Genomic DNA, 15,551 nt, shown 5'->3' with positions numbered 1-15,551 from the left:
ATTAAGTATATCATTTTGTGAAATTTCATTCATTTCATTTTCTAACTCTTGATGCTTGGTATTTCAGAGTTTTGTTGGCCCTGTCTCATCTGATAGATGTTTTACTAATTGGATCTACACCAAAAGCATGCCAATTTGTTTTGCTTTGGAAAACAACATATAAATACATGTTACAAGTACCGATATTTTTACGAATCTGGATTTTTTCCCTCGATTTTTTTAGTCACCCATATTTGCATGCATTTCTTCATTCATAGTACAGGTAGGAAATTAAAAATATAAGTGCATCTTGGAAAGACTAACGAATTTACAGGTGAAACTAGGAAATGCAACATGTCAAGAAAAATATCAGATTAGAGTCTTAAGCAGAGAAACCCTTCTTAGATTTCTACAAATTTTATTAGCTATTACAGATGAGGAGAAACGGAGGAAAGTAATGAATTGAGTTGCTAGAGTACCAACATTACTAGAACATTAGAGACACATATTTTCATTAGTTCTTGTTCTCTACAAACTACAACGCTTCTCAACAGCTACGGATGAGAAATTATTTGGGGGAAAAGTTTTGTTGTGCTAGGATAGCACCAAGCCAATTGGAACCAACTCAAGCTAACCCACAGATAATATATCAAATGAAATACAAGAACAAAATATAAAAGACACCAAGATTTTAACAAGGTTCCTCAACAGTCAGTGTAACTGGAGTACGTTCTCGGAGCAGTAGGAGGTCACCCAATAATCCACTATTAGCCAAATGAGAGTGTTTACAAAGTGTTGGCAATCTCACAACCAAAACCCCAATACACCCAAAAACTCTCACTCACCAAAGAAACAAATAGAGAAAGAAATATAATGATTAATTTCTTCTCTATATAGAGCTCAAAACTATTACAACAAATACAACTTTTAATTGAGTGAGTGCTAACCAAATGAGAGGAGCACACTTTCTTCTTCTCTCCAAAAAGGGGGCTGCGGCACTCCTTTTTTTTTTCTTTCTTTTTCTGCTGCTAAAAAACAAAGGCAGCTGCTGCTGCCAATTAAAACCCTAGCCACAGCCATGGCTTTTCACATGGGCCAAAGAAGAAAGGCCCTTTAAATGGGCTGTTGGGCTTATAAATAAAGGCCCACTACAATTTGGCCATATATTCAACAATCTCCACTTTGGCCAAATTCCCGAAAGCGCCATGATTAGCCAAACAAACATAATCAACAATCAACACAAAACCACTCCCAAAAGTAGCAAGAGAATAACTCAAGTCGAGCCAAAATGCTCCAAAGCTCCTACTGCTCAATGCCTGCTTTATATGGGCAAAATGTGAGCCAAGTTTAAGCAATGAACAAACTTGGCTACACCAACAACCTTAGTCAACATATCAGCCGAGTTGTCTTTAGTTGGAATCTTCTATAAAATGATATCCCTTTCACCAACAACTTCACAAACAAAGTGATAATGCACATCTATGTGCTTGGTCATTGCATGATGAACCTGATACTTAGCCAAATAAATGGCACTCTAACTATCACAATGCAACTCCACCTGCTTCTAATCAACCCCCAAATCTTTGGCAACGACCATATATTCAGCATCTGTAGTGGACAAGGCAACAGAAGACTGCAAAATGGTCCTCCAACAAACTGGCCCTTTAGCCATAGTAAACACATAGCCTGTAGTAGACTTCCTTTTATCCAAATCATCTGAATAATCTGAATCAACATAACCAACTGCAAAGTGACCAATACCAGAGCCATTCTTCTCAAAACATAAACCAACATCTCGAGTACCATGGAGATACCTCAATATCCACTTAGATGCATGCCAATGCTCTTTACCAGGATTATGTATATATCGACTCATTATACCAACTGCATAAGTAATATCCGGTCTAGAGCATACCATTGCGTACATCAAACTACCAATCAAATTTGCATATGGTACATTTTTCATTTGCAACTTCTCTTTATCAGTTTTAGGACATTGTATATAACTCAATTTAAAATGAGGAGCTAAAGGGGTACTAACCGGTTTGGTTGAATCATGAACTCCAAACTTCTGAATCAACTTCTCAAGGTATTGTCTTTGATTCAAGCATACCAAACCCTTCTCTTTATCTCTAGTGATCTCCATGCCAATGATCTTCTTTGCTTCTCCAAGATCCTTCATCTCAAAATCATTCTTCATTTGCTTCTTCAATTTCTCAATCTCTTCGACATTCTTTGAGGCAATCAACATATCATCAACATATATCAACAAATAAATGAAAGACCCATCTTGCAACTTCTTGAAGTACACACAATAATCATATTGACTTCTAGAATAATTTTGCCCTCTCATAAATTTATCAAACCTCAAAAACCATTGTCTTGGAGATTGCTTTAAGCCATAAAGTGATTTCTTCAACTTGCAAAACAAATTTTCTTTCCCTTTCGCTTTGTACCCATTCGGTTGACACATATAAATCTCTTCATTTAAATCATCATGTAGGAAATCCGTCTTCACATCGAGTTGCACAAGCTCAAGATCATATTGTGCAACAAAAGCTAATATAATGCAAATTGAAGAGTGCTTCACAACCGGAGAAAAGCTTTCATTGTAGTCAATGCCCTCATTTTGTGCATACCCTTTAGCAACTAATCTTGCTTTGAATCTCACATTGCTTTTCTCATCAACACCTTCCTTCTTGGCATACACCCATTTGCAACCAATAGCTTTCTTACCCTTAGGTAATTTAGCTAACTCCCAAGTCTTGTTCTTCAAGAGAGAATTCATCTCATCACCCATGACATTGCACCATTTCTCCTTTTCTTCACTCTCAATAGCTTCTTCAAAATTGGATGGAATCTCATTAGTGATAATAGGAAGAGCAAAAGAAACGTAATTACTATATCGAGCTGGCTTGGTAATATTTCTCTTTCCTATGTTCTTGGCAATAGACTCGTGAGGTGAAACTTGCTCTTCATCTTGAAAATAGTCTTCAACTTCAACTTCTTCAACATCATCATGGTTTCCCACTTCTTCACTTGTAGTGGCTTCGACATCAGCGGAAATAGGATTTAAAGTACTAGAGGCAATTTTCTCAAGCTTCACCTGTTGGACATCTTTCACATTATTCCCATAGTCTTTAAACATACTTTCTTCATCAAATGTCACATCTCTACTGATTACAGGTTTCTTCATCTTTGGGCACCATAACCTATAACATTTGACACCATTACTAAAACCAAGAAAGATAGCCTTTTTGGCTTTAGGATCAAGTTTATTTTCAGTCACATGAAAATAAGCTGGTGAACCAAAAATACGGATATAGTCATAATTAGAAGAAGGTTTTCCAATCCATACCTTCATTGGTGTCTTGCCTTGAACAACAACTGATGGTAACCGGTTGATGATGTGACATGCATAAGTAACTGCCTCTGCTCAAAATGACTTGCTCAAACCTGACTGAGACAACATACATCTAACCTTCTCAAGCAAGGTTCGATTCGATCTTTTTGCAACTCCATTTTGTTGTGGAGTTCCCTGGACACTGAAATGCCTCACAATCCCTTCCTCTTTGCAAACTTTAAAGAAAGGGTTGGATGTGTATTCACCACCATTATCCGATCTCAAAATCTTAATCTTTCTCCCAGTCTGGTTCTCAATCATTTTCTTCCAACTCAAGAAAATGCTCAACACCCTACTCTTGTGCCTCATAGTGTAAACTCAAGACCTTCTAGAATAATCATCAACAAAGGTCACAAACCAATGTCTACCACTCAAAGAGGGAGTCTTTGTAGGACCCTAAACATCCAAATGCACATAATCAAGAATGCCCTTCGTCTGATGTACTGCAGTACCAAACTTCACTCTAGTTTGCTTCCCCAAGACACAATGCTCGCAGAAATCAAGCTTACAAGTTGTGACACATTTTAGAAGGCCTTGTTTCATAAGCCCTTGTAGAGCTCTCTCACCGGCATGGCCTAATCTCATATGCCACAGTCTAGTAGTATTTGAATCAGATGTGCCCATATTTTCTGAGACTACAGATGCTTCACCTGTCACAGTGCTTCCTTGCAATAGATACAAATGACCACATCGAGGAGCTTTCATCACAACAAGTGCACCATAAGTAACTTTCAATGTATGTCCATCTGAATGAAACCTGAAGCCTTTGGATTCTAAAGAGCCCAAAGAAATAAGATTTTTCTTCAAATTCGGTACATACCGAACACCTGTCATCTCTTTAACCATACCATCATGCAACTTCAAATGAATTGTACTGATCCCTTTTGTTGTACAAGGATTGTCATCTCCCATGAAAACAACACCACCATCAAACTCTTTCAAGCTTGAAAACCAATCCTTGTGAGGAGTCATATGATAAGTACAACTTTTATCCAACACCCACTTAGTAGCACAATCAAATGATGTGGAAGCGATTAAAGCAAAATCAGAAAAATCATTTTCAAGCTCAACAACATTAGCTTCAGAACTTATTTTGCCTTTGGTCCTTAACCTAGGACAATCTTTCTTCCAACGGCCCGTATTATGACAAAAACCACATTCATCCATTTCCAAGTTTTTTTCTAACTTTAGAATTTCCTCTAGGTCGAGACTATGATTTTTTCTTACTAGAGAAGGATCTCATTTCTAATGATCTACCTCTAACAAATAAAGCTTCACGGGTACTATCATGATTCTTATCTCTATGCCTCATTTCATAATTCATCAAGGCATTTGACACATCTTCAAATTTCACAGTTTCTTTACCATGCATAATAGTGGTAACAAAATGCTCATAAGAGTCCGGCAAGGAATTCAACAATATTAAGGCCTTATCTTCATCCTTAATATCCTCATCTAAATTCATTAAATAGGCAATCAACTTATTAAAAGCATCGAGGTGTCTAATCATTTTTGTACCTTCTTTGTATTGGAAGTGGTAGAGCTTTTTCTTCATGTGTAGTTGGTTCTCCACACTCTTTGTCATGTATTTGTCTTCTAATTTTTACCACAACACATTTGCCAATGTCTCTCGCATCACAAAATAATTCTGAATTTTTGCAAGGCACAACCGAATTGTAGAGCAAGCCCACAAATTTAATTTCTCCAATTCCGACTTGGACATAGCTACCGGCTTATCTCCCAAAGCGGCAAGTAGATATTGTTGAGCCAACACATCCTTGACCTCACATTGCCACATCCCGAAGTTATTTGTGCCATCAAACTTTTCCACTTTGAACCTTGCATTTTGCACCGTGGTTCTTGCAAACCCGGAGCTGTTTCCAAAAGGATTCTCATCTTGCCCATCTGACATCTTTAGCAACTAGACGGTACCCAAAAGCAACCAGTGCTCTGATACCAATTGTTGTGCTAAGATAACACCAAGCCAATTGGAACCAACTCAAGCTATAATATATCAAATGAAATGGAAGAACAAAATATAAAAGACACCAAGATTTTAACGAGGTTCCTCAACAGTCAGTGTAACTGGAGTACGTCCTCGGAGCAGTAGGAGTTCACCCAATAATCCACTAACAACCAAATGGGAGTGTTTACAAAGTGTTGGCAATCTTACAACCAAAACCCCAATACACCTAAAAGCTCTCACTCACTAAAGAAATAAATAGAGAAAGAAATATAATGATTAATTTCTTCTCCATATAGAGCTTAAAGCTATTACAACAAATACAACTTTTAATTAAGTGAGTGCTAACCAAATGAGAGGACCACACTTTCTTCTTCTCTCCAAAAAGGGGTTGCGGCACTCCTTTTTTTCTTTCTTTTTCTGCTGCTAAAAAATAAGGACCTAGCTTCTCTGCCCTCCCAGTTCCCATACACTCCCATCCCCTCTTATTTGTGCGGTCACGTTAAACCACGTCAACATTTTATATCACTATTGTTTTTTGTCTTATTATCTCTATTAAAAAAATCAATATAAAATGTTGACATAGCTTAACCGTGACCGCACAAAATAGGAGGGGATGAGAGTGTATGGGAACTGGAAGGGCAGAGAAGCCAGGTCTCAAAAACAAAAGCAGCTGTTGCTGCCAATTAAAACCCTAGCCACACCCGTGGCTTTTCATAGGGGCCAAAGAAGAAAGGCCCTTTAAATGGGCTGCTGGGCTTACAAATAAAGGCCCACTACAATTTGGCCATATATTCAACAAGTTTCAGTACTAACTTTGTAAGTCTCGGTTATTGTAAATCGTGTATTTCCTGATTACACCCCAACAAAACATACCCCATATCATATAGTTTCTCATAATTATGGAAATCGTTAATATCCTGATTACAGTACAACAAAACACCCTACAGGACACCCTTCTATGCACACTTATGCACGTCGGTGCCTGTTCAAGCTTTGCATTCACCAATGTTCGTTATTAATTAGTGGCCTTCAAATTTGGGAAACTAACAAATTAACGGTGTGGCTTACACAAATTTGATTTACAATTGGGATTATATGAATTGGATACAAAGTACGTATAGTGCGAATGAAGCAGAGCCAGATATGGGGAGTGTTTGGGTAGTTACTAAATGACCATTCTATTTCTACCCATTAGTAGATGTATTAACTTGAGCAAGTGCAGATATCAATTTCGTATGTATGTAGTTATCCCTGGCATCTGAATTTTTTGTTACCTTCCTTGGAATTCAGGTATCAACTGCTCAATCAGTCATCTATTATCAATCCGGTGCTTCATTTTATTGTGTATTATTCAGCCTAGTTATTAAATGGAATGGCTGAAATAAGTAAAAAAATGTAATATTGGTAGATACTAGTTGATGTTTCCACCAAGAAGAATTTGGAAAATCTTGCAAAGATGAGACTAATGAACAGTCTCGTATAAGTTGTGTGAAATTATTAATTTTAGCTTGTTGATTATAAACCTCTGTCCTATGATAAATTTTCTTTGAACAGTATGCAGGTCGACAAATAAGATACTCTCGCAAGAGAAGCACCTTCGTGATCAACCCTCATCATCGAGGAAACCAGTGGCAAATTAAGTACGACTTGTATCAAATTGTGAATACTTTGTGATGCATGTTAGTATGAATAAAAGTATCGCAAATAAATCACTTTGAGGCGGCTTTGATGACATGAAAATAAAAACTAATGCAACAAAATCTAATTGAGATAGAATTAGAAAACAGATCAAATTTGTAGGGCAGCAAGACTCTTAAATTAATAATAATGATATACGCCACAGGCCCCTTTCATACAGTAAGGGTTTTGGATTCTATATGTTATAAGTACCTATATTGGATGGTTTGAAACTTTGTTTTCTTATGTTTTGGGCACAAGAAAAAGTTATTCAATAAATGATGCTGGCGATGGGTTCATTTTTCTGCATGTTTAGAATTTTCCAGCTTCATTACAAAACTTGTTGGATTGCTACCAACATTTGACGACGCTAACTTGCAGTTCAAGAACTAAGACTAGTCGTCCTATATGATTTTCTTCTACGGCTGCTATGTATGTCTGAGAAGAGAGCAACTTCAGCAAAAACTCAGTATATTTTATTTCTGTCTCGAACTCAAACTCATAAGAATATAGAAGGAAAAGTTAATAGTTTTGAATATTAGTATCGTGCACGTACGCAATGGAATATGTCACCAACTTGTGACTAAGAACCCCAGCGCTGCCAGTTCAATTTTTTTATGACTTGACAAAGAAAAAGACAAATAAATTTTTTTTAATCTCGAAAGAATTAATTGTCAAACATTTTCCATGGACTGGGAATTCTGAGTTTGATCCTTCATGTACAGTGTGATACGTATTTTTTCCTCGGCATCGCCATCCACCTAGAGAAAAACTATGTTCCTCAGTAGTATATTATTGCAGACTCAGTTAACCATGCCATAATCTTAATTATGGTATTTTTGCATCTGCGCATCCTTTTTTTTTTCTCAGTTCATGATGATGCATGATGATAGTCTGACTCTTAGAAAAAAATTTGAACAAGCATGTACTAATTTGGGCTGCATATATGTACAAATCTTGAATATAGCATTTCAGCATATCATTCTTATATCTTCCGGTCACCCTAGGGCAAATAATTAAGTTACAGCTGTTTTCATACGCGGAAAAAATGATGAGAAGGCTAAAATCTTGAATGAGACTTAATTTAGAAAAGAAATATTTGTTACTTATGCAAGAGTATTTAATACAATTACAAGAAGCCGCCATCCTATTTACACAGCGCACTAGAAGAAGGATTACAGTAACTTTGTTGTATCCGGATAAGATTAGAAACGCAGTGAATTGATGAGGAACTGAGCTGGAGGGATTAGCTTCAGCTAGCCTCTGACAGCTAATTACCTCTCTGATATAGTTTGCTTGCAAACCATGCTCAGTTAAAAACTTTAGGGAATGTGCCAGGAAATGAATGACCAGTAAACGTACGAAAAATTCCAAATTTATAGTCAGGGGAAAAACTAGTATACATGGTATGGGAAAATAAGAAGTGAAGCAAAATGTTTTTCTTCTCCTATTTACAGAATACCGTGTATCGAAGAAGACGAAGCAGTGATGATCCGGATCCAAATGTTAACAATATAATAGAGTGCAAGATAGGTTATAGATAAATAACTTCTATCCTACCCAAGGCACAGGAGAAACATATGACCATAGAATATGCTTAAATTATGAACATTTCCTTGAGATACTATACATCTTTTTATTACATCATGCATGATAAAGATATACATAGGTAGACCATTATTCTTGGTTTCGTATGAGTACTTTAGACTAATATGTGCCACTGTTATTCATCCTAATTGACTTATAAACCTGCTATGCCCCTGTTGATCATCGCCGCCTTTTGCGAATCAAGCTAATTGTAGTACGTAGCATCAATCTTATCATGATTCCTTCATAGAATGTTGTCCGCACAAAAGAAACGGATTAAGTAATTATAAATCTAGAGCAGTTCTAGTTTTCTTGATGAAGGTTCCTTTAGAGGTTAGGCAAATTTCATGAGCAGAGGTTTGGCCCAACAAGCTGTTTCCTGTATGTTTGCTAACCTCAATTGTTTCACCTAATCACTCTTACCTACAATTCTCCTGGAGTCTCACCTACAATTCTTGAATTCTCAAATATGTTTGTCCAGGACATGGATAGGAGGGCAATGAACATTTTTTTCTTTAGCACAGGGCATAGCTGGACTACATATATATGAACAATTATTTAATTATATATCCTTTTGTTGTTTAGAAAACATGCCGTGTTCAGCTAAAACCATATCCAAGAAATATACAAACCGGGTCAAAATTTTGAATCGCATACATCCATTGACATTCTTGTTTATTAAATCACTTTTGTGGGGGGCATGTGATCTATTAACTTGGATGAATCTTGGAGTGTAATAGGGACTAGTCTATAAATACCTGTAGTTATCTCAAAGGAAAACTCACCAAAGAACTCTAGCTAGCTATTTGTCTAAAGCCTTTACTAGTTCAGACTCTTTCTCTTCAGCTCTCTTATACACACAGCAGCAGTTTTAAACTCTTAGGTGTCATGGATAGAACCACTAGCATTCCCCTTCAGCCCCCAACTTATGGAAACCTGATCAGTGTTCTAAGCATTGATGGGGGTGGAATAAGAGGACTTATCCCAGGAACCATCCTTGCTTTCCTGGAATCCGAGCTTCAGGTAGAATATGAATATCTTAGGTTATCTCATGCGGGGAGTATATAGATATAAATGTTATACGACTTTCATTTCACAAGATACAAACTCACGTGCAAATCATGCATCCAGTATGCATTGCTAGTTTTCGAGGATATATACATAACCTCACTGTGTGTTTTTAAGCCTTGCATCACAAGACATAAAATTCAAGACTTCTCAATCAAACGTTACCATTCAATTTTGAGTCAGATGCTCTAACTTTAACATGCATGTGCTAGTATACGTATTTGGTTATGTTCACCTTGCCACATTAATTTGCATGTACATATATATAGCATAATTATCCAGTTCACTTGTTAACCATCTGTCTTCTAATGTTAGTACTTTCTACTTTTTATTAAGAACTGTTGCAAAAGGATCTAATGTCGTATATCAATTTATTTATTTACTTATCTATATTTATGTTGCGGATCACGTTGCAGAAGCTGGATGGTGAGGATGCAAGACTTGCCGACTATTTTGATGTGATTTCAGGAACAAGTACAGGTGGTCTTGTGACTGCCATGCTAACTACTCCAGATGAGAATAACCGTCCTTTATTTGCTGCCAAAGATATAAAGGACTTCTACCTTACTGAGAGCCCTAAAATCTTCCCCCAGAAAACGTAATGTTTACATACTAATTTGCATATTGCAACGTTTTTGGATATAAATACTTTCTTCCTGGTTACTAATCTTAGTTTTATGTTTCAATTGATAGTGGTTCGTTGTTTCCTCATATTGCAAAGATTATCAAACGTCTAACAGGACCAAAGTACAATGGGAATTATCTACATAGCTTGGTTAGGCAAAAGCTTGGTGAAAAAAAGCTGCACCAGACATTGACTAATGTTGTCATTCCTACATTCGACATAAAGAATCTCCAGCCAACAATATTTTCTAGCTTTGAGGTTCACTTTCTTCTCTTCACCGCTTTAGTTTCTTCTCAAGGTTTAATTTTACCTTTAAAATATGCCTTGTTGTACATATATGTTTGTTGCCGAGTTATAACATCCATTTTTCTTGGGTGCTCGATCAGGCGAAACATAAGCCACCTTTTGATGCCTTAGTCTCAGACATATGCATTGCAACCTCAGCAGCACCAACTTATCTTCCAGCTCATTATTTTGAAACCAAAGACCACAATGGAAATGTTAGAGAATTCAACCTTATCGATGGTGGGGTGGCTGCAAATAATCCGGTACAGATTATAAATGGATCAAATAACGAATATTAAATTCTTTTAGAATAATATTGTTCAGCAAAATAACTTCAAGACAACTTTCAGACTTTAGTTGCTATTGGTGAAGTGACAAAGCAAATAATCAAGGGGAGCCCGGACTTCTTTCCTATCAAACCTATGGACTATGGACGATATCTAGTCATATCATTAGGAACTGGCTCATCAAAAGTTGAATTGAAATATAGTGCACATAATGCAGCTAAATGGGGCTTATTGAATTGGTTAACCAGCGGAGGCTCGACACCGATCATCGATGTTTTCAGTCAAGGAAGTGCTGATATGGTTGATCTTAACCTTTCTGTGGTTTTCCAAGCCCTTCACTCTGAGAAAAACTACCTTCGAATTCAGGTTTACTTTAATTAATTCTCTCTATTCGACTAATAACATCATAAAATAATGGAGTTGAGACTAAGATTGAAGGTTCAGATTTATTAACAAATTACATTTAAATGAAAAAATATATATATATATATGTAGGATGACAAGCTGCATGGGGACGTATCTTCTGTAGATATAGCAACAGAGAAGAATTTGGACAATCTTGTGAAAGTTGGTGAAGGCCTATTGAAACAACCTGTTTCTAGGGTTAATTTAGAGACGGGTAAATTTGAAGTTTGTAATCATGAGACTAATGAAGAAGCTCTTATAAGGTATACAGATCATATATTAATCATAATATATATTTCCACAATCTATATGCTAATATTTGCTCTGATTTATAACTCATCCACATTTTAAATATTGTCACTTATGATTTTGCAGGTTTGCAAAACTACTCTCTGAAGAGAAGTGGCTTCGTCTTGCAAAGTCGCCACATGGTTAATGTACTGCAAAACCCAACTGATCATCTAAAACACATTTTAATCTCTGTGTACACAGCTCATGATTCTTTGATCCAACATACTAGATTCTTTATGTAATCGAATAAATCCCCCGTGGGGTGGCAAATGTATTTCTTAGTTCATCTATTAATTGTTAGAAATAAGGGAAAAACACAACAGTACATAAGATCACAGTTATAAGCATGAATGTACAAAACCATATAGTACTAACCTGAAGCAGCATACATGATGCTAAGGTTATAGGGTAAGGAAGTTTTCTCCACACACAATCAGAATGTTCTTTACTGATGAATAAGGTAAACAGCACTAAAGAAGAACGCATACTATGTGTGCAGAAACATCCATATTTATATCACTTGGGTTTCCTACTAATCTGCCTATCATCGAATAGTCAGGAATATCCCATAGCTTATGATATCAATTATGTTTCTTAACATGATATATAAGTCTTACCAAATGAGGCCTCCTAATTAGTTGCATGTGATTAAGACTTCAAATCTCATTCATATCAAGACTCCCACATATTTGGCTGAGAATCAACTTGTTACCAAGTTGATTGTCGTGTAAGTCAACGGATGGGATTTCATTGATACTCAAATAATCTTACATTCTCCCACTTGAGTTTCAATGAATTCGATCCTGATACGACTAGAAACGGTGATCACTAAAGTCTTACAAAATTTGCAACAGATACCTCTTAAACAACTTGTCACTCTCATCTCAAATGCTGGACTATAGAAAACTAAGTGAATTCATTTTTTCACTTGCACTCTATAATCACACACTTAGACGAAAAGCACTATGTTGCAGACAATACCATGTTTTTAAGTTGATGAGTCTAAATATCAACTTCTTAAAATTTGAATATTACAGAAACTAACAAAATATTATGTTTATTCAGGAAATGATATGATGACAAAATCTTAAGTTTGGAAATAAACCTTTAACAACGAGTTCGAAATATTCAGAATAAACTTGGAGAGACATTTGAGTAGTTTACTCCCACTCATTCACGGAATCAAAAGTCTCCTTAATCCCCATGTTAAAAACATGTTTCTTGAATACTCCCACTGACAAGGCTTTAGTCATAGGATCTAAAACATAAAATTTGTGAGCTCAACATCTTTATTCCAGATATCTTTAGGGAAGTGACTCTTGTGACTGAAAAACTATACAAAATCATTTGGTCCGTTTTGTTCATCTAACATTTGACAGAAATAGAAAACTTTAACGGAACGTTTTCTGATTGCAACAAAAACATATAATTCCAGAATCATCTTTGGACAGAATCTAATTATATTAGGTTTTCACAGCTAAAACATATAAATACAAGAGCAAACGTATATAGTTTCAACACTTTTGAGCAGAAGAAGTATATACAATTTTGTCAATTCCATGTCAATTCCACTTTTGAGCAGATTAATTATCCATCAATAACATATAAATCACAAGTCCAATTTCTTGAACAACAAACAAGAATTAATAAGCAAAACACTTTTGAGCAGAATATACTCATTAACCCTTCTTGAATTTCCTGCAAGATTAGTTGCATATATAAAATATAAACAAGTATGATAATGTATGTTTTATCTACCAAAACTATGACCATTAAAAGCATGCAAAATTGATGAGTGTGAAGCCCATAATACATTATTTCTCCCACTTGGGCAAACACTCAAAATTGCAAGATTAAACACTAGAGACAGTGGTTTTCATATAACAAAATATAGGATAGTTGAATCAATAAAGATAGTGTAAGCTCTACCAAAATTTCACATTTAAACATAATTTAAATAAAACCAATTTACAATCTTTAATATGATCAAAACACGAAAATTTCTTAAATAAATTAAAGGTTCATTTCATTAGATAAATAACCTTTAATATGCCCAAAACATTAAAATTTCTTAAACAAATTTGTTGAGTCACAAAATAGTTGGTTTGGACAGAATAAACCAATCTATATGTATCAAAAATTAGGCTTATATAAGGAACAATATCTCAACATTATTAATCGATCTAAAAGTGACAAGTGATTAGATAAACTAATGGCTACGAAATTTATTTTAGTGTATGAGAGAAGACTCATATATGTGTTAAAGATTAGGTCATAAATTAAAATGAAACCTAATAAGAGAATCCAAACTCAAAATTTATGTTTTAATTCGAAAACAAAGTAGAATTAAGGTAAACACATAGATATCTCAACAACATCAATTTTTCAACAATAATTTTAATCCAATTTAGAACTCACAGAAAATTAAGGCAAAAGATTGGCAAATTTACCTACTCATTCTCGATTCTGCAAGATGCATCATGGATGTAGTCGAGTTGTGGACGATTGAACTAACTCCAAATTGCATGATTGTTACACCTTTGGGCAGAAACTAATCATGCAAAGAAAATACCTGCATAGCTAGCCAAAACATAAAATACACAAAATACATATAGCTTCAACAGCTTTGGCCAGATGAAAATATGTTAGAAGTACTTTATGATTTGCTATAATACTAATTTATTATAATTGGTGAGTTATTTCCTAAAATTCCCATTGGGACAAAAGTAATCACCATATAAATTAGAATTCTGATTTTTCAAAATAATCCTTTAGAACAGTATTAAATAACCGTTTTGTTGGATATTCAATGATTCTCAAAAGATTCAATCAGACACAAAATATGTCGTTATTGACATTGAACAATAGAGTTCTCGAAAGAGGAAACATGGTTATTCAGTTATTCGATAAGGACCAAAATGATCAATTAGTAAACTGATGCCACTTTCCAATTTTCTTTCAAAAGACAATTATCATCATAATCAGAATTGATGACCAAACAAAACATTGGTTTAAGCAAAACAAACCAATACATCTTTAAATCAATAATTTAATCAGTGTTGTCTAATAAAAGTCATTAGTATTAAGAATTCACATTAAATAAAGATATATTGGAATCATAAACTTGTATAATAATCGGTACCAATAGATGTGCACAAATAAGTGAAAACAATATCACATAACAAAACTAGTTTTGAAGTACCAAAATTCAGCAGTACTACTTTAGTTTCCAAATTCACTAAAAAATCACTTCTCTTTAGATTGTCATGAAAATTTTTAGGTATGCACTAGACATATATGGCTACTATTTTGCAAAATTTCATGATTGTTAAAATTTTATAAGCTAGCCAAAAATGAATTCGAAATGAGATGTGCTGCAGAAACTGCAAAAAAAAAAATCTGCATGCAGACCTAAGATTAAAAAAAATTCACTAAATACTCCTTTTTCATTCAATGTGCATAAAAATTTCCAGACATAAAGCAGACATACAATGCTACTATTTCCTAAAGGTTTATAATTTTTTTTTTTTTTTTTTTTTTTAAATTTGCCAAGTATACGAGAGGCAAATTCGAAATGGGATATGCTGCAGAAAGTGCAGAAAATCTGCAGTACAACTGAGATGAAAATTTGACTAAACATTCATTTTCCATCCAATGTATATGAAAATTTCCAGAAGTGAAGTAGATACATAAAGCTGAAATATCACAAAATTTCATAATTTTTGAGATTTTATAAGTGGGCTAAAAATAAAGTCGAAACGGAATGTGCTGCAGAAGCTGTAGAAATTCCGAACTACATACCCGAGACTAAAACAAAATTCACCAATAATTCATTTTGCAGCCAATTGTCGTGCAAATATCCAGATTTAAACTAGATATATCGATCTCTATCATACTAAAATTTCATGAATTTAGGAGTTGAATGGGTATACCAAAATAATATCACAAACAGACAATGTTGCAGAAATTTGAAAATTT

At 34.9% G+C, this 15,551-nt stretch overlaps 1 protein-coding gene across 1 annotated transcript; it reads left to right on the top strand.

The window, feature by feature from the left end:
• The first annotated feature begins 9,403 nt into the window (after positions 1–9,403).
• On the top strand, positions 9,404–11,895 carry LOC103424691 (patatin-like protein 2). The gene is made up of 7 exons (XM_008362788.4): positions 9,404–9,635; positions 10,097–10,278; positions 10,374–10,563; positions 10,692–10,853; positions 10,941–11,243; positions 11,373–11,545; positions 11,658–11,895. Exons 1-7 carry the CDS (start codon positions 9,501–9,503, stop codon positions 11,716–11,718), a joined length of 1,206 nt encoding a protein of 401 aa, XP_008361010.1. The 5' UTR covers positions 9,404–9,500; the 3' UTR covers positions 11,719–11,895.
• The last annotated feature ends 3,656 nt before the right edge of the window (positions 11,896–15,551 follow it).

This window comes from Malus domestica, chromosome 15 (genome assembly GCF_042453785.1).
Source record: "Malus domestica chromosome 15, GDT2T_hap1".
Lineage (NCBI taxonomy): Eukaryota > Viridiplantae > Streptophyta > Magnoliopsida > Rosales > Rosaceae > Malus > Malus domestica.
This window is presented reverse-complemented; position numbering and strand designations above follow the sequence as displayed.

What these genes read in the sequence shown, in the direction of transcription:
- LOC103424691 (XM_008362788.4), top strand. Translation starts at nt 9,501, where the DNA reads ATGGATAGAACCACTAGCATTCCCCTTCAGCCCCCAACTTATGGAAAC. An exon ending in CAATATTTTCTAGCTTTGAG is followed by an intron (nt 10,564 to 10,691) that starts GTTCACTTTCTT and finishes GTGCTCGATCAG; the next exon opens with GCGAAACATAAGCCACCTTT. An exon ending in AAAACTACCTTCGAATTCAG is followed by an intron (nt 11,244 to 11,372) that starts GTTTACTTTAAT and finishes ATATATATGTAG; the next exon opens with GATGACAAGCTGCATGGGGA.